Source organism: Nymphaea colorata, chromosome 12 (genome assembly GCF_008831285.2).
Source record: "Nymphaea colorata isolate Beijing-Zhang1983 chromosome 12, ASM883128v2, whole genome shotgun sequence".
NCBI lineage: Eukaryota > Viridiplantae > Streptophyta > Magnoliopsida > Nymphaeales > Nymphaeaceae > Nymphaea > Nymphaea colorata.
The window spans coordinates 6364468-6391817 of NC_045149.1; the positions used below are offsets into that span (position 1 = coordinate 6364468).

General features: G+C 38.1%; 1 protein-coding gene across 3 annotated transcripts; it reads right to left on the minus strand.

Annotated features, from left to right (window-relative positions):
* Window positions 1-5063: 5063 nt before the first annotated feature.
* LOC116265775 (eukaryotic translation initiation factor 4G) lies at window positions 5064-26664 on the minus strand. 3 transcript variants are annotated; one of them, XM_031646683.2, is made up of 10 exons: window positions 26481-26664; window positions 26054-26276; window positions 24656-24780; window positions 24338-24478; window positions 18164-18231; window positions 17960-18016; window positions 15937-17487; window positions 12367-15824; window positions 6482-6676; window positions 5064-5711 (listed from the first exon to the last, which is right to left on the minus strand). In XM_031646683.2, exons 2-10 carry the CDS (start codon window positions 26233-26235, stop codon window positions 5381-5383), a joined length of 6108 nt encoding a protein of 2035 aa, XP_031502543.1. In that variant the 5' UTR covers window positions 26236-26276; window positions 26481-26664; the 3' UTR covers window positions 5064-5380. The 3 variants fall into 3 exon arrangements, with proteins under 3 accessions (XP_031502543.1, XP_031502541.1, XP_031502542.1); XM_031646681.2 differs by having other exon boundaries at window positions 24656-24786; XM_031646682.1 differs by having other exon boundaries at window positions 24656-24786; window positions 26375-26491.
* Window positions 26665-27350: the final 686 nt, after the last annotated feature.

Genomic DNA, 27350 nt, shown 5'->3' on the forward strand with positions numbered 1-27350 from the left:
GATGGAGAAAGATCTTCTTATTTCAGGTCTATGCCTAGCATTTCCCTCGACCGATGATGGTTCAACATCATTTGAAAAATGGATTTTCCAAACGATTTGCAAAAATTTGGTGCGTGAATCTTTGCTATTAAGCAAATTATTCAATTTGCTTAACAACAAAGAGGGGCATCTGTTAACACCCCAAATTTTTCCACATCAAAATTGAAGCAATGTGAAAATTTCACAAAAGAATTGTGAAAATTTGCAATTTCAAAGCCAATTTCGAATCTAAAGAACAATTAGATTCAAATCGTGAATTTAACCCGATACACGAATCCCAATGCAGGATTACGAGTCCAAATTCAATTGCAAATGTCATTTGAAATCCAAATCCAATTGCAAAATGCAAATTTTGACTTAGATCCAAGAATTGGATCTAATTCAGTCTAAAATGCTACGTGGGACCCACGTGTGGGCCCCACCTAGCCCGTGTGGTCAAGAGCCCTCCCCAGGGGCCATGCCCCCCTCCATGTCAAAAAAAATAATAAATAAATATTTTCTCTCAAATTAATTGAAGAAAAGTCATTTTCAAGAAGAAATAAAGGAGAAACCTAGGAAAAGAGAGACATTTATGTCTCTCTCTCTTCTTTAACCAGATCCTCCTTAAAGAAAAAATCATTTCCAAGGAAGCAATTACTAGACTGGTCAAACTCACCTAACCTACTTAATCCAAGTAGGTTTGACCCGGGTGCACTCAAATGTGGTGCCAATTCCAGCTAGGTTCGGTCACAATGGGCTCAACATAGTCAAAACGTAAGTCTGTCTCATGATCCAATTAATGGACGAAAATAGACTTTGACCGAACCAAACCCACTTTGACTAAACTCAGTCAAAGTACAATTTAGCTCAATTAAGAGTTTTCTTGACTCAAATTTATCAAATTACCTCAAATAAAGTCAAACTACTTGCAAATGAGCTTTGACTTTGGTCAATTGGTCGAAATTGATCAATTTGGACAATTTTGCCCTTCTGCGGTCAACTTAAGATTAAAAAGCCTAAAATGGTTTATGAAAGGCAAATAAACATTTGAATTTGTCAAATGCTTGAATCAAATACCAAATTTAAATTGAATTTCTCAAGTGAAAGTTTGATTCAGTTGAAATCCATTTTCAATCAAGTTTTGGACGAAAATACCCTTTTCGAACCAAATTTGATAAAATTTTTAAATTTTATTAAAATTTAAATTTAATTATCATAATTCAATGGCATTTGGAGCTTAGTAACTAGGTTTTAACCTTATAAGCTCGATTTCAAACAAAAAAAAAATAAATAGTACAAAATAAGGGCAAAACCCTGTGTAAGGGCATTTTCGTCCAAAATTTTGGTCAAAATGGTCACCTAGGTCTGAACCCAAGTTGACCAAACCTAGCCCAGCCCACCTAGCTCGTGGAAATGGGCTGAGAAATGGTCAATTAGAGCCTTTAAAGTCTATTTAACTCATTTTACAAGTCCCCAAGGTCTTAAGTAAGTTCCCAAGGTGAGTTAAGAAGGTGGTTGAACCCACCTCCTCCTCTATATAAACCTCCCCTTGGCCACTAAGGGGGGGACGAAATTTTGGAGCATTCTATCAAATTGCTGCAGCCAAGGAGCTAGGAGGGAGAAGCCAAGGAAGAGAGAAGAGGTTCGTCCAAGCCCCCTTCCCCTTTTTCTCCCATTCTCTTCTTCACTTTCTTCTATTCTCCCCATTGATTTTGCTAAGTTAGGGTGCTTAAGTGAACCCTTACTTAGGATTTTCGTGGTGAGAAGCCCTCTTTACCACTCCAAATTCCAGCAAGCAAGCTATTTCTTATTCTAGCTTTGCTAAGCTTGAATCCACGGTTGGATTCTTGCTTAGGATTGCTTGGGTTAGAAAACAAGTGAAGACGAAAGACAAACATCAAGACCGACCGTAAGGTAGGTGATCTTAACTCACTTCTCTTCTACTTTAGCTTATTGTTGATTTATTTTAATTCCAACAATTCGTGGGAGGGTTTATTTTCATTTGCTTACGGCTGGGAATGATGTCCAGCTAAGGGAAACCTACGCTTCAATGTACATGTTAATGCATAATGCATGCATATGTCGGTTTTTCTTAAATATGAACCCAAGTATCAAATTTCGAAATGGGCCCCAAGGCCACGTCCCTTTCAAAGGAACCAACTTAATACCATTTTGAACTCCCTACCATGAGAGAATCCCACGGTGAGAAAGTGATTTTACTACATCACGTATGATGAAAATGCCTATAAGGGATGGATACGTTTTTATGAATGTGATCCACCCTTGCATGGCGAAATGATGGACGAATAAGCTTGAGTATTGTTTTATTTTCTTTCTTATTCACAGTCATTTTGATTCATGTCTTTCAATTTAATTAATCAAGGGTAGTAGGGAAGATTTGAAACAAGTTCTCAATCTTCCTACATAAAAGAACCCAGCCATGAATCATCATGATTCATGAGTCATGCGGTCCCTTGATAAAATTTCATTTTGAAAAGTAAGGTACGTATATGTATACATTGTTATATATGTACATATATGCATCCGATTTCTTGTCAAAAATTACATTCCTCCCTTAAAATCAGGTTGGAACATGTTTCCAAACCGATCTTTAAGGAAATGGGCCATTTTTATTGATTTTTCTAGTGCAAGATTATAAATTACTTTCATTTCATTTTTACTTAATTTCAGCAAACCCATACGTAAGATGTATGTACGTTGTTGAAATCAGACCATGTTTTATAAGAATTGGTTTAAGAATATCAAAATTTACGTATTTGAAATACCAACCATCCTAGAATTATCCAAAGGAGTTGATGATTTCATTACTACGAAATCTGGAATTTGAATAGATTTGAAAAACTCATTGTTTCTATCTAAGAAACAAGTCCTTATTGGAATCAATGTCCACAATTTTCAGCTATTTAAATCAACACAAGGTCTGATTTTTAGCTATTTTGAGACAAAAGTGGACGTCATCCATGTCTCCCATCCGTTTCAAAGATTGAACTTGACATCATTTATATATTTTCATCATTTTGATAATTTTATGTCAAGCCTCAAGCTTATGGACTACATCTCTAATTCATGTGCTTAATCATATAATGAGCACATATAGAGAAAGTCCTACATTTTAATCAATCTTCATGTATAGATTGTATGACGTGCAATACGGACTTTGAGAGATTATGAGGGAGTGAAGAATGTATGTTTCATATGAATGAATCTTGATGGATTATGAGAGAGAGAAGAATGAATGTTCCATATAGTTTCCATTCTCGTTTCATGCATTCACTTTCACTCAAAATCAATGGCACCACATGCACATTCTCAAGAAATTAAGTGATTCAAATTTAAGTTGCAAAAAGTGACCAAGTCATATTGCAATGAGAATTTGTAAACTTCACTTAACTTCAAAAGAAAACACAAGCAATGCATTCATAATCTTTTGGCCAAAGTGCATTTGAAAAACAACATGTTTTCTAACAATTTGGAACCTATGTTCTTTCAAAAGAATGAATTCTACAAATCACATGATTTGACAAAAGAAGAGTTCAAAATCAATTTTTATCATAAGATGATCATCATCATCTAGAGTTCACAACAAAGAACTCAATTCCAAATCTTCAAAAATCCTCAAGAATTATGTGTTTCAAATAACACCAAAACAAAGGATTTTAAACCAACTTGAAAACCCCCAATATTCAAATTCATTTATTCAAAAAAATGAATTTCGGTTCTTGAATCCAAAACCTCAATGCATAAGCATATAGGACTTACATCAATAACTCGTATATGATCCAAATGATCTTTAGTCCTTGGTCTAATTACTCCTGTTAAAGGCGGCAGGAACGGTTGGACCTCGTACCGACGAGCGGATCCCTTTCTCTTGAAAATTTTCTCAAAACCCCAATTTTAATAGAATTTTGCTGACTCGCATTTCGACCTTCTTGAAAAGGGAGTGGGGTGCGAACAACCGGTAATTATAATCAATTGGGTTAAGTCTATTTGTCATGTTTGGCAGTAAGGGTAATTAAATATGTGTAGATATTAGATATGGATTTTAGATCCATTGAGGGGCAAGATCCAGGAATCCATTATAAATATATGGTACTGGCGCCCACAGCCTTACGTTTTTAGAGCAAAATTTTTCTTCCGATTAGAAAGACACTGTTATTTTTTGCTTAAAAGTTGTGGAAGACTCTACCCCGAACTGAACACAACGGATTAAAGTATGCTTCCGCTACATGTCATTTGATTTCAATTTCAATGATTCAGTAGGGACAGTTTTATATTTTGCATTGAATTTTTCCAACACTTAGCATCAGAACCTCAGCTGTCTTCGGTTGAATTGTTGACACAAGAATTTTTCCGTTTGGAGTTTTGTTTGTTTGTCTATTTGCTTTTCGTATAGAAGCCAAAGCATGAATTTTGGCTTCATCCTTGAAACCGGGGATTTGTAGTTTTCTTGCTGCAAGTATCCTCATATAAGGACCCTAAACCCCAGGAGGTACTTCATTAAATTTCATGCAACTGATCCACATCATAAAGGTTGTCATAGACTTCAACGGAGCGTTTGTTGGTGCGAACAAGATGTCGACGACATTCATTTTGAGAATACTTTGTCCTCACTTTTCATTTCAATAAACCCACCACAGTGGGGGAAAATGTGGACTCACGTCATGATTATTGACTTCCACCCCACCTCAGAGTGTGGTCAGTAAAAGTACATGCAACAAGGCGACTTGGACAGGATGGCAGATCCCTGTTCGAACATCGTAAAAACACCCTGCCAACGCCATAAGCTTCGTTAACGGTCCATAATAAGCTAACCTGCAGAATAGCTAAGTTGGTCATGGCTAAACAGTAACATTAAATAAGTGCCCACTGGAGAGAGAGAGGTCGGACTTCTGTGCAACAAACGTATGCCGCATTGACAGATGAAGATACACGTATATAGAAAGTTACCATCTACCACGGTGTTCTAGTGAAGAACCTATTTAGTTACCCATATAATAATGGATATATAGAGAGAGAGACAGAGGTTTGAGCAATAAGGTATGCTGCACTTCATATTGATAGATGAGATACAGATATGTACAAAGTTACCATCTTACTTGGTGTATTAATCAAGTGGTAACCAATTTAGTTACCCATGTTTTCATGTATCAAAATCAGTGCATTCAAGCTTAGATGCCTCAAAAATCAGACTGGTATTTACCTCACCTCTGAAGTAAAACGAAAACACAGCCATGGGTAAGATGCCAAAAGGACATAATACATAAGAGCCGGAATGAGATGATTATGTGCAATGGGGTACTCGTTAACAGGTAGTCATTGATTTCTGAGTACGAACCATCTTCTAAATAAAGGAAATGAGCTTTGCCTGCTTTTTGGGATCTGGGGGGAGAAAATCCTTCACCCGGATGTCTGTTCTTTTGTGCATTTCATTCAATACATCAGCACCTTTCTCCTTCTTTATGACCTCAAAAACGGTGCCAAGGACATCAGATGCAATATCAGTTTCCATAAGACAACCAGGCTCCTCACCTCCTTCACGTATCAATCTTGCTACATCAGCTAAAGTAACAATCTCTTCCAAAACTATATTAGCAAGAATAACACCAAGGAATTCAGATGCTTTAGGTGCATCATACATGGCATCTACCAAGGTAGCAAAAACAAACTCAAACCTGGAAAACAAAAAAAAGCATCCCTTAAGTGAATCTTCAATAAAGAAAAAACAAGAAACCATTAAAAACCGTGACAACCCCATGCATGGAAGACCTTGACAATTCTCTCAATTCTCATCTATCTCATCGCCTGCCATGGGAAGATGGAGAGTTGCCAAAATCTAATTCCTATATATATGTAAACGGACCACGTCTTGGAACCGATCTTACCACTCTTTTCTTTTAAGAGTTCTTTTGCAAAACTAATTATTCAGATGTGATCTACATATTTAAGAAACATATAGACAACAAAACAAAAAATTATGTTCTTTTTACATGTAAAATGAATTTTTGAAGCCAACAAATTCAAACCATTTAATTTAAAACTTGCAAAATCATATACACATTAAAAATCATTTTTCATGTAAAGATCACATCCACAAAATAAATTAAAGAAAAAAATGAGTAGAACATGTTAAAAGTGAAAGCTGTGGAGACTCTCTCTCTCTCCCTCCCCCCACACACACAGAGTTGTGCAGTCGTGCAGGTTCTGGAAATCCAGGACAAAATAATGCTATGAGCACCATAATTCAGTGGCTCCAACAATCGTGTCTGCCATCTGAAAGCAACAGGTAGGGATTGCACCACAAACAAGCCAGATTCATAAAGGACTTGTGCCAAAAAATAACTCAGGCAAGGCCAAGCCAAAACTATCATGACTTGAATAGAGAAAACAGGTCATACTTCTTGAGACAAAAATACATAACAGAGTTGAAAAATAGTCAACATACCCCTTAATAATCTGTTCTTGACTTAGCAATTTGTTCCTTGATCTGTGAAGAAACGTAAGAAGTTTGGCTAGTTCATCCCTCTCCCTGTCTTTTCTTTCAAAAGAATCGGTCACCCAAAGTGAAACCATGGTTGGGTAGAAATATGGGGCATTTAGTTCTTTTACACAACTAGCAACTTCTTCCTCATCATTTGCACTGCAAAGGCAAAAAAAAAAAAAAAACAAGAAGCAAGGTTACACTAGAACCAATATAAAAGGTATACCAGAACTTTTTAGCTTTTACCTCAAAAGTGTGGTGTCCAAATATTCAATTATTATTGTATACTATATTGCACATGGCGAAGATTTTTTATTTCCTTTTTTTTTTCTAGCATAAAATGTGGTACGTTATGAACACCGATCAGTCAATCGGCACTCCACACAGCCCTTACTCAGTTCACATATTTTATGAACTCTATGATTTTGGCAATCCAATATTTATAGCTCTCCAGCTATGTTACATAGGTATGGGTACGGGTATGGACCACCATTTTCAAAAAATTTGGGTGTGGGGGTACGGCCGTACACACATGCAGACATATATATATATATGTGTGTGTGTGTGTGTGTGTGTGTGTGTGTGAAAAATTTCAAAATGAATAACATATTCATAAATCATGATCCAAAATACAGTATGGAAGTAATTAACATACAAATATATCAATTTTGTTGATTCTCCGTCGCATCATCAAGATTAGAAGGAGCAACAGGTCACGCTTTTAAGATATATTGACATCGCTATGGTTATGGCTCACACTATTATCGAAGAGTCAAGTTATAGAGAAGGGATGGATTTTCGAAACATTGTATGGAAGATTTCAAATGAAAAGTTGTAAAGAACTATGTACATGAAAGGTTTAGAGTGAAAAAGAAAAAAGGAAAAGAGAGGGGGATTTTTAATTTTCAACTCAAAACTGGATAACTTTGGACTCGGTCAAAGTTGGCCGAGTCCGAAAATAGACAAAAATGATCCCGAGTACGTTGACCGTACCCGGTGCTGCGTTGACCGCACCTTTGCCGTTCCCAGGGCCGTACCCGTACTCGTACCGTGCGGGTACTCCTCTTAATGACATAGCTCTCCAGCTGACTTTTTAATATCAGACTTCACAGATGAACTTGGAAGGTCCAAATTTATATGTTAAAAAGAAAAAAACACGAATTGAAATCTGAAGACTGAATTTTTTATATCAGGATTGAGACTTCAGATGCCTAAAGTTATCAAGAAATATGGGCTCATCAAGTTTAACCTGTCTATCAGATTCAGTTGATTTTATTTTTCAGACCTAAAAGTGTTCATTGACAGAGACAGACTTTCAAAAACTTCCTCCAATCCAACTGAACTAGTAAGACAACAAAAAATAGTGGAGTGTTGAATTCACTTGTAATATATGTATATGTGTGTGTGTGTGTTTGTGGCTTTATGCATTTGTGCATAGTAAAAGGTACAATTATAATTAATATTTTATTGTATTTTGAATATTTATATCTTGTTTTAGGTTTGGTAACTCGGGGTGGGCATCGGGTCGGCCCCGCCAGGGAAGAACCGAAAGTCAGGCCTGGGCCTGATACCCGAAACCCAGGCCCAGCCCAGCCCGGTTATGATAAAAAACTATTTTTTTTTAATATAAAATAAATTTCTTCTGAATATAAAATATATATTACTATAATAAAACCTAATTTTAAAATTTAATCAGGCCAATCCAGGCCCCTCCATCGGGCTTGGGCCGGTTTTTCGGGCCCGTACCAGGCCCCGGCCCCTGCCGGTGGCTCGGCTCGGTGCCCACTCCTATTGGTAGCTGCTTGTGATATGTGTGTACATAAATATATATACATATATATATATATATATATATATATAGACAGCAAGGTGGGAGAGAGAGAAAGATCTTCCTAATATTTTCTTTTGTGCATTCAAATTATAATGGAGCACAGTTTTATACTACGTTGTTTAAAAGCATTAGATGAAACCTAGAGTCTAAGCTGGACTAAAACTAATAAAGTGAAACGCCAAATATTATTATATATAATCAGACATGTAAACACATAGACAGTTACATAACCATCAATAAAATAATACAGAATATTCAAATATATATATATATATAGAGACACACACCCCCCCCCCCACCCCAACCACACACACACATATATATGTAGACACGAGTGTTGTCAATACTCAAAAACATTAGGTGTAGGAAGTTAGACAAGCATAGAGCCTAAGCAAGATTCATACACAGTAAGCAGACAAACCTCCAAAGGAAAACCAATAAAATGTGATATTAATTGTAAAAATTAAGACAAATTTACAGAAAAGGGTCAAGAGGCACCTATATATGGACAAATAACAAATTACTGCTCAAATTCTAAAAGTTAACAAATGGGGTACTAAACTTTTGAGAGGAATTCTCAAAAAGATGCCTTCTAAAAGAAACTAATTTTTATATAAATAACAAAATAGCCTCCTTAGGGCCCGTTTGATGGCTGGAAAAGAACTGTAGCGGAGGAGATAAAATTCAAATTTTTAAAATTTTTTCTCCTCCATCAAACGCAGAAATTTTTTTTTTTTTTACAGTTAAAGGTGGAAACGAAAAATTATTTCCGAAAAAAAATTTCCAGCCAGAAGGGTGGAAAAATTTTTCGAGAAATTTTTTTTGACCGTTACGAGGAAGAAGGGATGCAGAGGAAGGAGGGAGGAGGAAAAAAGGAGGGAGAAGGAGGGAGGAGGAAGAAGGGAAAGAGGGCGGAGGAAAAAGGGAGGCGGAAAAGGGAGGAAGGGAAGGGAGGCAGAGGAAGAGGGAGGAGGAAGAAGGGAAAGAGGGCGGAGGAAGAAGGGAGGCAAAAAAAGGAGGAAGGGAAGGGAGGCGAAGGAAGAGGGAGGAGGAAGAAACAGGAAGGGAAGGGACACGGAGGAAGAAGGGAAAGAGGGCGGAAGAAGAAGGGAGGCGGAAAAAGGAGGAAGGGAAGGGAGGCAGAGGAAGAGGGAGGAGGAAGGGAAGGGACGCGGAGGAAGAGGGAGGAGGAAGAAGGGAGGGAGGGAGGAGGAGGCGGAGGAAGAGGGAGGAGGAGGCGGAGGAAGAAGGAAGAAAAGGAAGGAGGAGGAAAAAGAAGGGCTTACCGTGGGAATTTGTTCCTCCTTCCCTTCCTCCTCCTCCCTCCCTTCCCTTCCCTTCTTCCTCCTCCTTCTTCCTCCTTCGCTCCCTTCTTCCTCCTCCCTCCTTCCCTTCTTCCTCTTTCTTCCTCACCATTTCCACCAAACGAAGAAATTTCTTTTCCAGAAAAATAAATCCAAGTTAACAAACACAAGGTGGTTTTGGAAATACAAAATTTTATTTCTCATTCACCAATTCCAGAAATTTATTTCTGAAAATTTTTTTCCGTTTCCATATTTCCAGCCATCAAACGGGCCCTAAAAAGACAAAATGTTTCTTGTCAACCAGGGAAGGGATGGTCCTCCCTAAGAGGTACCTTTGTCATTTTCTTTTGAAAGTTGAGTGCCTATTGGTTAATTTTTAGAGATTGAGCGGTGATTTGTTATTTGCCCAAACCTTAAGTGTCCCTTTGTAATTTTTTCAAAATTAAACTGACACTGAAAGTGTTTCTCATTGAAAAACCTATAACAGTCAACTTAGTTATAATAGCACAATTAAAATGCACGAGAATAGAAACACATCAAACATTTCATAGCATGATAATACACATAAGTTCATAACTAAAAGTTTGAAAGCAAATTTAATGAGGTTGAACTAAAGTTTACAAGTTAACTAGCAAAATAAAAGCTTAAACATAAATATCAATGTTTTTCAATGTCACAGAACATGCAATATTTAACCAGCTAAAATTTTAATCTTAATTTATAAAACTGAAATCTTAAAAGAAATTTTAAAATTACTAAAGTAATTAAAAAAAGAAAAGAGGGAACATAAATCCTCAACATAATCATAGCTCATGTTAACATTCCTTGCCATGAAATTGTCACCTATTATGAATTTTAATAAACAAGGAAAAATTATGAAGAAAATAATACAAATATATATGTGAGGTAAAAACTTAAAATAACATCAATTATTCAAGGCACAATACTATATGAATTGCAACTGTAACTATAACTGTATGTCTGCATGTACACACAGATATACTGCTAATGCAAAATCACATGCAAAACAAAAAATGAGAAAACTGTGAAAAAAAACAAAAAAAAAAAAACATGCCATAGAAAAAGAAGAAAAGAAAAAGGAACAAATGTATAGGTCATCAATGAAAAAGGGTGTAGGCTATTGAGCACCTAGGTGAGCCTATGTGTCCTATGTGATGTCATCGGGGCTTTCAAATGGTACGTCGCCTAAGAAAACCTAACCTAGGTGATCAGCCAACACTGGGAACCTAGGCAAGCCTTTGATGATAGGTTTTATCATAACAATGCTAACATGAATGGCTCTGATTATGTTAAGGATTTTATGCTTCTTTATCTTCCTAAACTAGATCAAGTAATTTAGGTCTCGTCAAATCTTCTAAATGTTTTTTTATTGGAGGTATAACAGTTTGTATTTAGGATATTAGAAAATTTGCATGCTCTATAACATTGACAAGTATCAATGTTTGTTTCTTGTATGCTATATAATAATTATAGTTGTTGAACTTCATCAAATTTCATGTTTTAAACTTTTAATCATGTTTCGTATCATGTTATAGATTGCTCAATGTGTTTAGCATTTTTGTGTGTTTTCTTATTTTGCTGCTATAAATTGATAATCATATGGTTCTTACTGAGAAACGCTTTTGTTTCCTTCTTAATTTCAATAATCAATATCACATTTATCGGTCTGATCGTTTTTGTTTTTCTTTTTTCTTTTTTTTTTTTTGCAGAGCCATATCTCCTGCCTAATCACACCTATGCTCTAGGCTCAACCCACTTCTAGGTTGCGCCAAGTCCTTGTGACAACAAATGCTTCAACACAAGATCATAAATAGGGAATTGGGATCCAGGAGCAACATAAGAAGCAGATACACAAAAAATTTGAAGAAAAAAGTTAATTAGGAACATCTGAGAAATGAATTAAACATTTTTATTCTAGAACTACATAACCTTTTAAGAAAGTATACAAGATATAATGCTATTCACAGAATCTTTAATCGAATCGAGTTGATAACTACATATTATCTAGCAAATCGTAGGTCAAAATTTATTCCTATGGTAAAAATATTTCTCTCTCTCTCTCTCTCTCTCTCTCTCTCTCTCCCTCTCAAAATATACATTTCCATGTTCTGCCAATCAAAGCTACATAACTAGCTAGTCAGAAAAGTCCCTCCTTGGTGTTAAGATCAAAGGCATATAACTAGGTTCACAATTTGACATTTTGGCCTTGGGTAGTAGAAGAGTATTCTACAAATCATTTTTTTAATAATTGGTTATTTTTCCTTCAGGTTAGCTTCACACTTCCGTTATTGAATAAAACAATAAATTATTTACACCAATCCTGTTTTTTTTTTTTTTGCTGGCAGCTCCTTTACACACTTCAAACAATCAATCTCCACATCCTTCTTTACGTGGTCAAAAGAAGTGATTGGTGTCTTTAGCAGGACTAATTAACTAGGCCGATCAAAGCACCTCCCACTGCCTAAAAGGAAAAGAAGAATTTATTGAGGAAATTTAACAACAAGATACATTGAACATAAAATCAACCAACAAATGATTGACAAAAGTATAATTAGGTAACACGTTTCAAGTGTATAACATGTATAATAGATCATCAAACATGCATAAAGTCATGCATAACTTGATAAGTATTTTGAAACAGAAATATTAAAGGCATCACATTTTTGACATATAAATGGAATAAATTATGGTACCTATAAAATTCCTTGATTGCAGAAATTGATTTTTCTCTTAGCTGTTCCTCAGATATCTCTTCAAATGAATTATCTGCATCAGTTGGAGAACTTTGAATGCATTCCGTGGCATGTGGAGTAACTGTGGACCTATCAGAAGAGTGATGATTATTTCTCGAGTCCTTCCTCATGTGATCTTGAAGGTTTGACTGGTCATAAGCCTGCAGAGATGCAGGCCTATCTTGCAAAAGACCCTTGGAGACAGCATCCCCAGGTGATCTGAAGCCACTTGGACCTAATACCATTCTTCTAGTATCTCCAGAATCTGTTGCGATATCATTCATTAACCCACTTGACCCTAGTGACTGTCCTCGGCAAGACATTCCCTTACCAAGACCACCCTGGGGCCCAAAGGTAATTGGCTCATCATTCGTAGATTTTTGAGACAATGGAACTGACAAAGTTCGGCTCTCAAAGATATATTTATCACCCATTCTCACATCTTGGCTACCAAAGCTACGAGAAGATATTGGCAGCCCCCGGACGGCGCTCATTTGCTGTCCTCCAGGAGAAGACAGTAAACTGGGCAACCGAGATCCATAATCAATAGTTTGTCCTCTCCTTGCTGAAGAACCCATGCTAGAGCTGCGAGCTGTTCTCCCTGCCTGGGCTTGACGCTCTTGAGCAGCATCACGATGCACCTCCTCGATTTTCTTAGGCCCCTCAACTTTTCTCCGCTGCTGCCATTTGTTCCTTCTAAGATCAATTGTATCTCTGAGCATGAATCGTACTCTAGAAGATATCTTTTGGTTAACTGATAGTTTCTGCATCCTATCAAAATATGCATCCATGTGCTCCTTGGCTATAGGATGGTCAATTATAGCCCCAATTGTGCTCATCAATTTGCATAAGGCTTCAAGATCTTCTTCATCAGGATCATCAAACTGGCCCAGCAACTTCTTTATGCATTCATGCATGATTCTCTCAGTCAACATCTTTTTCTTATAAAGTTCACCAATTAGCCGAATGTTACCCAGCATCCGCCTGCGAGACTTAAGTCGTTGTTCCTCTCTTGCCTCTTCAGTTTGTTTTGCTGCACCTTCCTCTTCACTTTTATCAGCTTCCGCTTGCTCCCTTTCCCCCCTCTCAAATTCCTCTTGACATTTGTTCAAAAGCAATCTTTTGAATGTGATCTTTTCATTATTCTCAACCATATCAGGCAAAGCCCCAGCAAGATGAAAACAGAAATCTGCATACATCTCACAGAAAGTTGGTTCCATCAAAGCTTTATCAAAAATTTGAGAGATAACACCTCTAAGAGTAACAGCATTGTCTATGTCAACTTCTTTGACCTGCATAAATAACTTTTCAAAATTTTGTGGTGTTAGCTTGTTAAGGATGCCTGTCAGTTGTCTCTGCTTGGCTACCTCCTTATCAGACACCTTGCCTACCTCATACCTTTTCTCAGCCTTATGCATGACCACCATTGCAGCAGGAGGAGCAGAAATCAAGCCCTTCTGAACAGAAGCAGCACGCTGCCACCTATCGGCATCAGCACTTAACCTTGTCATCCCACCAATAGGAGCTGGAGGCTGCATGGAACCAGAAAGAACTCCACTGACATACTGACCTCCTGGCTGCCCACGTAGATTCTTCAAGACCCCCAAATTCCCCCCTTGGCTTGTTCGTCCACCAACTGCTACTCCATAAGCAAGATCCATCCGTGTAGATACAAATCCCACTTTACCCCACCTATCCTCCTCCACAAGGCCGCTTCCACGACGCTCCATGCGAGATCCACTTGGTTGCCTGTCGAACACCCTTCCACCACTTAAATGAAGTGTTTCACGTTTAACACCTGGGGAAACATTTACATGAACGCCAAGTATGTAATCCGCTATATCTGCACCAATCTCAAATCCTGGAGGAAGCTCTTTATATTGCTCCGAAAAGGTCATGAGGAAGTCTCTGGTGTACCTTTTGTTGCCTACAGATTCACTGTCATGCTTTTCATGGTGCTTTCTGTTGTGCTTTTCTTCATTTTTTTCTGGTGCTTTCAAATTTGGACTGGAGATCTCAGCTGCTTCTTCCCAATCATCCAGTTCAGATTTGCTCTGACTGTCTTCCTCTTTTGCAGAAATGTTCTTATCTACATCACCAGAATGCATCAGCTTCCCATCAATCCCAGGACTTGAGACAGCAATTTCTACGATTGCAGACTCTTGTTTTTGTTCTGGTGTCTTATATGCCATATAAAGATCAGACGTTGTTCCAGCAGCATCTGCTTTAGAAAGTAATTCCTTCTTCTTCTTCCTCTTTCCAGAAATATTTTTTGCCTTGCTTTGCTCAGATAGTGTTTTATCCTTAGAGATTTGTAAAGAACTAGAACCCACAGCACTGTTTATGCTAACTATGTCTCTAATTTCATGTTTCTGTCCCATTTCAGAAGACACCTGAAGCTCATCAGCAACTAACCCCTGATTTAAGGTGGCAGATTCTGCTGATGCAGCAGTTGCTCGATCACAAATCTTATCCTCTCCTTCAGTTTTCTTTCCAAATGTGCCCAAAGGAGAATGAGATGCAGAAGACACTTCTCCAGCTTTGTAAGAATACGTTGCTCGATCACAAATGTTGTCCTCTACAAATTTCTTGCAACATATGTCCAGAGGAGAATAAGATGCAGAAGACACTTCTCCAGTTTTGTGAGAATAGGAACAGGTATCTAGCGAGGTAATAGCAGAACCAGGCAAGGCTTTTTCATTAGTTACATTCCCAAGTCCTGTAGCTTCATGAGAATGGAGCGGAGGAGAATATGCTGATGTTCCTTCATTGTTTTCTTGCTCACGTTCTAAATAATTTGACATAACAGGAGTAAACGTTTCATCTACTTTATCAACCAATGTCGCTTGCTCCAAAGAATCCATTTCACTGCTGTTATTGGAACATCCTGAACAAGGCATGTTTTCATATTTTTGACTCTCTGGTTCACAGTAATCGGCTATTTTGCTTCTTTCAGCTTCCAACTGCAATGCCCCGTCAGGATCTTCTGAGGCATGAATATGCTCTTCCTTGTTCTCCGAGGATATATCAAGTAAATTTTCTGAGACAGCTTTCCCTGATTCAGAGTCAACAGAACTTGATGGTTCCCCAGGCCCTTTATCTTCTATGCCAACAATATTTGGCAAAGTCTGACATGCAACTGCGCTGTCAGTCTTGACAACTTTTGGTTCTTCTGCTACTTCTTCCAATGCGACAGCAAAGTCCCCTAATGCAGCAGACAATAATTTGGGGTCCTTTATAGAAGCTTCAGCAACTTCAGAACTGCAAACCCCTGATCCAGAAGATGATGAAGGAAGTGAACTTGCAGTTGGAACCCCCTCTGATGGAACTTGTACGGACTCGATCTTATTGGTACCATGTATTGGACTTGTATCATCAAGCTTCAATGGCCGGTTACCACCAGAATCACATGCTGCCAGCTGCAGCAGAACAAAGTCCACAAGTCATTAACAGTAGCTAAAGACAATAAAGAAAATCCTCAAAATAAACTATCAAAAGAGTAGAGTTTCATGAACATGAAGATACATGTACCTGATTCTCAGGTTCAAGGTGATGCTGCTCTTTCTTATTCGACTTCTGCTGACACTTAAAAGAATCTGACTTTTTAAGAGGATCCCACTTTTGTCCCTCAGGTATAGTTACATGATCGACAGATTCCTCAGGTAAAATAACAGCAGTAGCTGATTTTCCTTGCAGCCCAGCAACAAAAGAAGGGGCAGAATGTTTAAGAGTAGCATGCAATGAATTAGAAACTGATGCTGCCCCATTAACAGACTTTGTCTGTTGAACATGGGGCTCAGGCTTAACATCACCAGGCACTATTGAAGAGGCAGTTGTAGAAGGAAGCTGCGCTAATATCTCTCCCATGGCAGAAGAAATTAGTCTAGCACCTTCCGTGCCCCTTTGAAAATGTGAGGATACAGATTCGTCATGACGTCTTGATGGCTTAACTGGTCCATCGTGAGTGACAGCAGTTCCTTTACTGATAGAGGAGGAGTGAAGGGATGTGGAAGAAGAGGTCCCAACCTTTTCTGAGACTGAAGACATAGGTGGCTTCACTGTTACCCGAACAGAAGCAGCTGGAGCTGCAACTTCCTCTAACTTCATCTGCCCTGAAGTAGTCTGCGCTGAGAGCCCAGACTTAGTTAGAGGTAAAGAAGCATTGTATGGAATAGGATTGACAACAGAGACCGTGCTTCCAACATGGCTAACCGGGAAGTTATATATTGGGGCTGAAGATCCAGGAGCAATCTGAGTGTTATTTAAAGGTTGAGCAGCTTGACTGGGATAAAAGATTGAGGTAGCATATGAGTTAGATAGAATTGGTGAATAGTAAGCAATCTGATGAGGAGACGCATACGAAGGAATAGGCTGCTGTGGCTGATGAGCGACAGCTGCATGTGACCTGGCAATTTGTACACTCTGCCCTGAGGATGACGAACCCACAATTGAATCAGCTCTTTTATCCAGTTTTAGTTCTTCTCGAGTATCAGGATGAGTTATCTTGACTGCTTTCCGTGTTGTACTAAAATTGGCGCCAGCCTGCTGAGAAAACTGAGTGTCCATGCCAACGCCCAAGCCACTTAGTGGAGGTCCAATTTGATGAGTTTGGTAGCCCAGTCCTTGATTCTGATGAATCATTGCTTGAGCCTGAAGTGGATGAGACTGTAAAGTGGAAATAAGGACTTGCTGCTGCACTTGAGCAGCATTACTAACAGAAATGGGCAATGGCATTTGAATAGGACCACTGTGGGATTGGATTTGGGAACCTGGATTGCTAAATGGCATTGATACTTGACTTTGAGCAAAAGACATATGGGTAGATAATCCAAGCTGAGGAACAACAGAAGATTTTGGTGCAGAAGCCTGTGGGGGCAATGGAGCCTGGAGAGTGGAATCCCTCTTTATCTGGGAAGATGTGTGAGTTTCACCAACATTGATGAAGTCAGTACTCAAGTCTTGTCGAGGTTGCTGCTTATGTTGCTGTGCTGCTTGCTGCAGTTGTTGTAGCTGCTCATGTTTCTGGTGTTGTTTAGCAGCAGCAGAAACGGAGATATGGCTAGGCTTCGCATCATGATGAGCCTAGAAAGACAAACAACAAATGGAGCTAAGATAGAAAAGCATTTTACATATACAGTACTTACATGTCATTGTCACAAATACCATCCTCAGGAAAATATGGGACGAGTTTTTCTCTGGCAGCCAGGCATTTTTTGGCAAAAAATTTCTCTGGTAAATTTCAGAAAAATCTCGGCAAATTTTTTAAAAAAAAGAAAATTTAAAAAAAATAAATGAGTAACTAATGATTGCAAAAAAGTGAAAAGATCACGAATTTTCATTTTTGCCTAGATTTTCAAAATTTCACAAGATTTGACCATGTTTTTGTTTTATGTTTTTCTCATAAATCTCGCGAGATTTTCGAAAATCTCACAATATCAGCAATGGTGATATATATATACATACATATGTATGCATGTGTGTGTTTATATGTGTGTGTGCATGTATATGTATACATATATGTAGAGAGAAAGAGGGGAGAGAGAGATAAACAGACCTGAGCACAATTTTGTTCATCCAAATTTGGTGGTGCAGAACTGGTACGGGCAGGAAACTGCACTTTCAAAGGCATATGAAATGTGTGAATTTTAGTAACAAAAAGAAGTTTGAAAAGCTAGGAAAGACAAATGCAACTGCATGTATGACTGTATCAGAAGGAACGGGTAAAAAGTCTGTGACAAAATAAAGCATAAGCAAAGACCTGCAGCCCATTCATGAACCCTGGACTTATGGAACCAAATTGAAGAGGGAAACCCTTTGAAACATCTTCTGTTGCAACACAAAATACAATTCTTCAATTAGTTATTTCACATTTTAAGGGAACCCAAAAATCTGCAGAAATAAATGGCAAATATATGTGGGTCTGAGAAAAAAAAAGAACTGTATACAACTGCTATCACAGTTCTATAATAAAAAAGATTCAAAACTTTATTGCATATAATTAGGCATAAAGGCTCCTAACCATCACAACTTGAAAAGAAAAAACGAGCATAACTCATCCATTCCAAAAAATATACATTAGACAAGAGAGAAAAGGCACTCAAACAGACAACACACTAAAATCAAGATGAGAAGTAAGAGAAACCAAATGGTGATGAATAGAAAGAGTAAACCATCACTGAAAAATGATTCAGAAGCAAAACATGAAGATGCTCTAGTACAGTCACAAAGATATATGTGAGCATGGTTACATGGACACATCAATTGGGTGTTAAGTGCTTGCTCATAGTGCCACGTGCACTAGAACATTACCCAGTCCATTACATGACAAAGATCATAACATAAACACAGATAAAGTAATCATTATGTCCCAGACAAAGTATGTTCCAGACAGATCCAGGCACCTCAGAAACTGTACTGCAACATGTTATGAGTCTTATGACTTAATTCAAACACATAGATCCGCTAATTGTTGTTTGTTACGAATTGTGCTTTCATCTCAACAAAAAAATGAACTTTGACTATCAAATGTTTCAAGTTAATCAGTTAATTTGTCGCCTGCTTAAAAGCAAATATATGCATAAAAATTGACAATTCTAACATATTTTCTCTACTAAGGTTTTTCTTTCTACCCAAAAATCAATGGTTAAAGGGAATCAAATTTTGGACGACATTTAAAAGACACAAAGAAAGAGATTATTTGAATAGTTTTTATCATACTGCACATATCCATCATCCGCATTATTGGATTGGGTCAAAACAACTCAAATTCCAAAGTTTCATCTAGATCATAAGTACAAAACATTTAACATCCACATACACACACACATACTTTTACATATATTTAATTGGAAAAGCTTTATTTTATCAAATTAATTTTCGAATTAGACTAAAGTAACCTTAATATAAAGAAATATATACAAATGTAGACAAATAATGCTATTAAACAGTTAATTATATAATAAATTTTAAATTAGCATTTTGTCATTCTTGCTTGTACAATCTGTTATTTCTCTTTTCTCTATAAAACCATTATATAGTCGTACCCAAGTGTCCAGATTTTTAAGGCTTGCATTGGATTAAAGTTCTCCTTACCAAAGGGCCAAACTCTCAAAGCTCATGATGCCGTTCAACTAAGGCCCATGACCTATTTATAAGCATTGTTTGGGTCAGACCTAATAAGACCCAATCCATATCCTAGATCTGATTACTAACTGTATATAGTTACTTTTGATGTGACAGCCTGTAATAGTTTCAACTTAATCAAATGGCTCAAAGTGATTATCATGAGTACTCATATTTTTATGGTTCTCATATCTCAGGGATTAGGGTTTGAGTGGGTAAATTTAGGGGTTTTATCAGGGTGCCTTGCTCTTGTAACCAGCATTGTGAGCGGAGGCTAACAAGTGGTATTAGAGCCATAAAGCAGCAGAGGTCGTAGAGGAAGATCATCCAGGGCCCCCTTCAGCCACGGCCCATGGGATGACCTTCCTGAAGGCTACATACTCCTAGAGCTGGGGTCTGAGGTTTATGGAGTGCCAAGCCCCGGGTCTTGGAGCCCTAATCAGCCTAAGAGGTACGAAGACTACATCAGCAACCTCATGCGTTTCAGGTTGTGGCTACGACAACAACTCTTTCTCTATTTTGGCAAGGAATGCTATCGAGAGTTATGTTGTCTTAAGGGAGTTCGATCTTGGCCAATATGGCCAGAAGCAGAGCCATCATCGCTAGAGATAGAAGAGCAGTTTGAAAGGTAGGATGATGGCTATTGGTGGTTGGGGGTGAAACCAGAAGTCGAAGGGAGTCGATTGCAATTCCTAGGACCATGTTGGGCTGCTGGTACACCCGATCTGGCAAAGGAAACAACGCTGCAAGTGGTCGACCGAGTCTTGAGGCAATAAGAAGAATGTGAACAGTAACGAAAGAAGAAAGCAAGACCACTAAGCAAGATTGCCATGGACGTGAAAAGGGGGTTGAGGAAGATTCAAACCTTATGAAGAATGAAAATCAAGGAGACAACAACCTTGAGAGAGACCCAGGTCAGGGAGAATGCCAAGAAGGAATTCGAGGGGAGAGGGGCAAAGGAGAAGAGACGGACGAGTTTCTTGAGAAAACACAGAAGGTTGTTCAAGCCTATACTACATCGAGTCAAGACGGCAGGCTCAAACATAGTGAGAAAGAAAAGCCATCTAGGTGGATGGCCAAGGAGAAGGTTGTTTTTTTTATCAGAAAAGAGGGTGTTGAGAGAGTTGCTCTTCTGGTAGGAGGTGTCCCTCCATTTTGATCACTGTTGGAGGAAGCAACCATGGAAATCGACGAGTGCCCTAGGGTTCTGGAGGGTAGATCATCAAAAAATGGAGGGCACGCGAGGCAAGTTAGGAAGCCCCCATGGCAGCAGGAGGAGATTACAATGACAGAGCCCGACTCTAGGCCAAACCCTACATTCCTAGGTGACATACGAATCTCACCCTTGTGTAATGTTAGATGTGCTCCTTCCCCTATACTGGGTCTTCAACACTTTCCCTCCTTAAACCATCAATCCTGGCTCTCCACATCTACTGTCACCCACACAAGTTGGGCCACCACCGCTGCACTCACTCCTGCACCTGCGTTGGCTACAGCTGCTGCAGATGGCTCACGAAATCCAAGCCACACCGTGGCAGTTTCGGCAGTGCTCTAGGTGCTCTCCAGGGTGGTCATGTAGAGGGCACGGGTAGGGATGGTCCCCATGAGGAACGTGTCGAAGTCTCTGTAGAGACCACTCAGACCAGTGAGGCCCTCGAGGTTCAGGAGCCTGACATAGGAGAGCTGCGTAGAGGTGTAACCTTGCTGTTGTGTCTTGAGGACCATAACCGGGTAAAGCGTCGTCGAGATCCGAACTGTTCTCGACCTCAACCTCCCCATCCTCTATTACCATCTTCTGGCAGTTGAAGGTATTTCTACTTGTGTCGAATCCCCCTTCGGAGTTCCAACTATCATGCACTTTTCCTTTAGGCCACAGACCACGGGGACCTTAGATGGCCAAGCTACTCTATCAACTCTCATTGGATGTCGTCATCTTAGACCTTGTGGATCCCACCTCTCGCCGACTCAACATTCATCGATGGCAACCGAAGGTTCCAAATTGAAGATCACCCACAAAGCAGTAGAGTTGCAGCCACCTACAACAAATTGGTTGTATCGGGAGAAACTAACTCATCCCTTACTAAAGTACAAGAGGAATTTTGGAAGCCACACCTTGAGGAGAAGGTGTTTCTCGAAAGGGAGAGTATTGTTAGTAATCAGATCTAGGATATGAATTGGGTCTTATTAGCTCTGACATACTTATAGATAGGTCGTGGACCTTAGTTGAGCCACATCACGAGTTTTGAGTGTTTGGCCCTCTGGTGAGGGAGAACCTTAATCGGGGATTAGGGTTTGAGTGGGTGAGTTTAGGGGTTTTAACACATTGCTATATAGACAAGGTGCTAGATATCATTTACCTTCTTGAAAGCTACTTTTGATGTAGTGAACATGTGATCAATTTGATTGTGTCTCACAAACAGCTTTTAGAGTTGTTATATCTCCTAGTTTACATATCTTACATCACAAAGACTCTTTTGCTTGATTCTGTCACATATTTCGCAACACTGGACACACATAAGGATATAGATACAGTCAAGGAAGTATATTTCATAGGAAATTGAACTTGGTTAAGTTTGATCAAGTCTAATCTTGTTCAGAAAGTGATGATATTATGATAACTTTTCTTTTTAAGGCAGCTTTTGAATGCCTTGTTATTTTTGCAAATAACTTTTATAGTATAAATGTATGTTATTTGTTTTTCACTTTGTTGTATGCAAATGTGTTTGTAGTTGTGAAATGTGAAGAACAGGGTTCTTTAATCAATTTAAATTACTAATTATGCTACTTATCTTGATTAATAATTAGTTAATAACGACAAACTGATTAACACTTTCTATAATTTCTGAGTTCATTGACTATTATGCAACATCTTGAAAGCATCAAAGGTATTTTTCAGATATTATCAATAGCAAACTGTTTGACAATAAAATATGTATATAGAGAGAAGAGAGATTGGTGGCTCCTAGAAACTGGACATCACAGATAGATTCAGACACCTAGAAAGACATACTTCAACATGGTGGTTGACTTAATCCAAACACATGTATCTGTTCATCATTGCTTGTGAACTGGAAGTCATGCTCTAGTTTGAAACCTTGAACAAAGTTTAGACTTTAGAGAGAAAACTTGACCCATTGAGTTTCAGGTGCCATAGATGCCATTGACTTTTTTAATGTTCAAAAAGCACATCTAGGCATGAAAAATTGCCTAATTTGACATATTTTTTCTATTAAATCAATCATAGGACCATCATTAATAGGTTAAACAAATAATAAAATATCAACAGAAATATGAAATATCGTTTGAATCTAGATGATATGCTTGTTAGTGACATTTGGGTGTGGGTGATGTAACATGCCCCAAAACTTTGTTGCTGCGGATGAGAATGCTCTACAACCATAGATACACTCAAAGATAGTCACAGAAAACGCGTTTTTTTCGAAAAAAAAAATGTGATAACTTAATTGGCCGTTTAAAACTGTAAAAAAATGCGTTTTTTTGAAAAAAAAAAAGTTAAACTAAAAAAATGCATTTTAACTCGTTTTTAACGCATTTTTTTCCACTTTTTTCAATTTTTCAGTTTTTTTTCATTTTCTATTTTTTTTTGTTTCAAATGTATTTATTTTTTTATGTTTGTGTTATTAATTTCTCACTTATTTTATTTTTTCCTCATTTTTAGTTTTTTAAAATTTTTAAAAATTTACCGTATTTTTCCTTTTTTTTCAAGCTCGCCGTATTATACCCGAGAAAAACCTCGTCGTTCAAACATACAAAATGCATGTACTGTTTCATACTTCCAAATTACCCATTAAACAGAAATTCCGTGGTGATAGGTTCTTGCACAAAAATAAATAATTTTTTATCACTATTCAACACATGCAAACATAACTAAGTTGAAATTGAACTCAAAATCATCAACGTGATGGTCAAAAAATTATCCTATTTATAAGCATGAACAATCAATTAACCAAAACAGTCAAACAAGAAAGAAACATACTAATGCAAAAGCAAAGCAAAATTTTGGAAGTAATACATGGCAAAATAATGACATATCAATTGTTCCTGGGAATGAGCTAATGGACTTTATCACTCATTCAATAAGAGCCAGGGCAGTCAAATTTGAGCTTGACATGCACCTAAATGTAGACAGATTTAGGACAACTGGTAGCACCCAATGAGATTGAGTGGTAATTTGGGAAGTCAGAGCTGCAACTGCTTCTGCACAAGCATCCAATTGATGTAGTTTCAGCAACCTCCATAAAGGACATGTTATCTGCCAATTAAGGCTAAAAGAATGGGGATCAGGTCTGTGCAGCCTGACAGACTGCCATGTGGTTATACCAAATCCGTAAAAAAAAATAAGTACCGTGATTATCATACAAGTGCTAGTCCATTAGAGATCAGGATTAGACAGATTGAGCTAGTTATCTTCCATATTACTCAGACCAAAGTCTACTTATCTCAAAGGAGGGACTCAGGGATGAAGCTAATTCCTATGTAATGACTAATCATGATTGGGTCTACCATCAATTGTATCAGGAAGTACAACACTGATATGCTCAAGAAGTAGCCTCTCTTAATCAATCATGGTGTCCTACTGAGCTGTGGCCATGCTCAATATTAACTGTCTACCCTCGGCTATTCTCAAAGGAAGTACCTAAAATAAAAAATAAAAAAAAAGGGAATAAAGAATAAAGATGCATATATGGGCGCTTTATGTGTGAAAATTTGCAATAGAACTATGGTACCAAATATGACGATACTTTTTCCTAAAAAACAAAGCCTTTAGAAACGGGAGGATAAAAAGAACCTGGTTGTGTTGCCACAGGCGCTGACCCTGATGATCCAATACTGGAGTTGGATGAAGGAGGCCGAGGTAGAGTTGATGTACCCTTAGGAAGACGATGATTAAACTGTCTTGTGGCATCCACACTTGCAGCTCCAGAGGACCCTGCAATAGTGCAATGACACTGTTGTAATCAAGCACTACGACATGACTAAGATTAAAAGAAGCATTTGAGATATTGTGTTATCCTACTCATACAAAACTAACGCCTCTGGCTTCCTTTCATCACAATATGAAGAAGAAGAATATCTGCTTAAGATTTACAATTGCAAAAGAACATACCAGGTAAAGAAGCCATAACTGGCTGGTTATGTGGCAATGTGCCATTTGGTATTCCATCATTTAGGACTTCAGGGTTTGCTGCATTACTTCTCAGCCTTGATTGGCCTCCCTGCCCATTATTCTTCCTGAAACTACAAACATGATATTTTTCTTAAGAAACCAAATAAGAAATCAACTAACAGGTTTAAGTTAAAAAAAAATGCATGAAGGAGTCCAGCTAGACCATACAACACATTCTTAATAAGAAGGCAAATAAATGACAAGAGGGAGAATATAGGAACCTAAACAAAATTGTCATTCAATCCCAACATTTACAGTTAAGAATCAAGAAGGTGGAGCCCAAGTATTTAAGGGGTGATATCTTGGCCATGAGAAGTCCAATGGACAATGTATATTACTAGAAGATTTTATATGTCTTATGAAGAAGAAGAAGAAGAAGGAAAAAAAATAGAATATCTGGTTCAGAAATGTAATTAAAAGATTTCCAATTTGAAGGAGATGACAATGCTCCTGCTTACCAATATACAACAAAATTTGTCTAAATTATTTTGCATATTCTGACAGCAAGCAAGCAACCTGGAGAAGTGAACAACTCCAATTGTAACAGACTATACATATTGTAATGAAATATCCATTATTCTTTCCAACTGAAGCGACAACAGTCCCGCAAGATCAATCATATGACCAATCACTGCAAAGCTAATGTCTTTCACTGCACCAATAACAATTCATTTCTTCGGCAACAAAAATGAATCAGCCTTACAATTCAATGCTTGCGTGTACGCTTCATGAACATGCACTCAGAAACAAATGAACAAGACCAGGAATCCACCTTGGTAACAAACGCACACTTTCAGATGTCGCATGCAAACTCGTTCACTAGCTAATAATTGCCACAGAAATAATTATCTCCCTTATGGTAGAACAGATATCACAAACCAACCACTTCAACCATCAGACTTAGTCTCACCGATTTAACACGATACACCAGTAATAACAAAAATTTCAAAATCACATCCAAGTACAATGAAAATCTTTCCATCACCGTCCACCATGAACGAGTGCAACTGTCACAAACCCATTAGAAAATATCTGAAATGTGAGTTCTTTCTCACATTGCTTTTCACGTTATTTTACCTACTCCGTGATTTTTTTCCAACATGAGATTAACTTGCAGGTTTAATCAGTCTCGCTCGCTGGTGAACGTGATTGTAACGTTTTAGATATTTTTTCACGAAATAACAGAAGCAAATTCCAAACAAAATGACCTCTGAACAAACTAAGCAACCGTTTTCTCAACCTAACCTTAACGAAGCAAACCCTCAAATTCTCGTCAAATTCAAACCCTTGAGCAACTAACTGAAGGTGAAGAAAATAAGCAAGACGGAGAGAGAAAACCTCCTGTGGGAGTTTGAAGCCTGTGACGAAGACGAAAGGGCGCTAAAGGTGCCCGCGCCACCGGCGCCGCCCTTTCCGCTGCCCGCGTTATGAGAGCTCCTGTGGTGCGCAGGTCCACCAGATCTTCCGGATTTCCTTGTGTGTGGTTCGCCTTTTTCAACCCTGGGTTGATTGAGGGACATAAATCCGAATTCTTCACCTCCCTCTTTTCGATTCTCTGCCTCTGCAACACCCAACAAAACAAAGCATCAAATGGGTAACGCCCAATTCCTATCACATATAACAATGAAACACCAATAACGGAAAAAAACAGGGGGAAACCCTAGAAACGTCGATCTGGTAGTCTTAGGTAAGGTGGGCAGCCATTAAGTTTAGCGAACAAGAGTTGACGAAACGTAGAATGCAGATAGATTGTGATTGTCCTCACCTGTGAGATAGAGAGGGAAGGGGAGAGAGAGAGAGGGAGAGATGTTTAATGGGCGGGAACCATGACGTGGATGAATCAGGCGCTCTGAAACGAACGCATACTGGGGAGAGAGAGAGAGAGAGAGAGAGAGAGATTCTCACTCGATAAACAGAAGTGGGCCAAAAACAAAAAGTACAAAAGCTTTCGAGAAAAGCAGGGAGGCTTGGGTTGTGTCCCGTCGTCCTAAATGCCCCTTTTTCTCTCAAACAGTGTTACCCTTAATTCCGATACAAGAGATTGGCACGGACTGTGTATCGTTTTCTGTACCGATACGTGCTATATTCATCGGCTCGTATATATGGTGATCGTCTATTTTCATTTAAATTAAAAGTACTCAATAAACATTTAATAAATTCAATAAGTTTATATATGGTGCGTTTAAACGTTATTTTGATTTCTGACTTATGTAATACATATCAGCTGATATGAATGGTACGAAAGCATATGCACTGATAAAGTTAGATTGTTAACTTTTAAGGTAGCATCAATTTTTATTTAATCATTTTTTCTTTTTTCTTTGAGCAAAAAACGCTCATTTTTCTTCCGAAATGAATATAATTAAAAAAAAAAACTTAATTATGTGAAAAAAGAAGAGTAAGTTGTGAACTGGTCAGTTCAAAGGCAAAGGAAATGCCACAAAATTCACGGCATTCTTGATTTGCTTTTCATGTACACTTTTCATTTCCTTCTTAACTAAGGCTTGTAAAAGTGCCGAACGAGCTGACTTGGCTATCTGTACTTTTTTCCCCTCCCGAATTAGTCTCTGTTTCAACCCTTCTTATAAAGTTTAAATTCATCCACAATTTTAGAATATATATATATATATATATA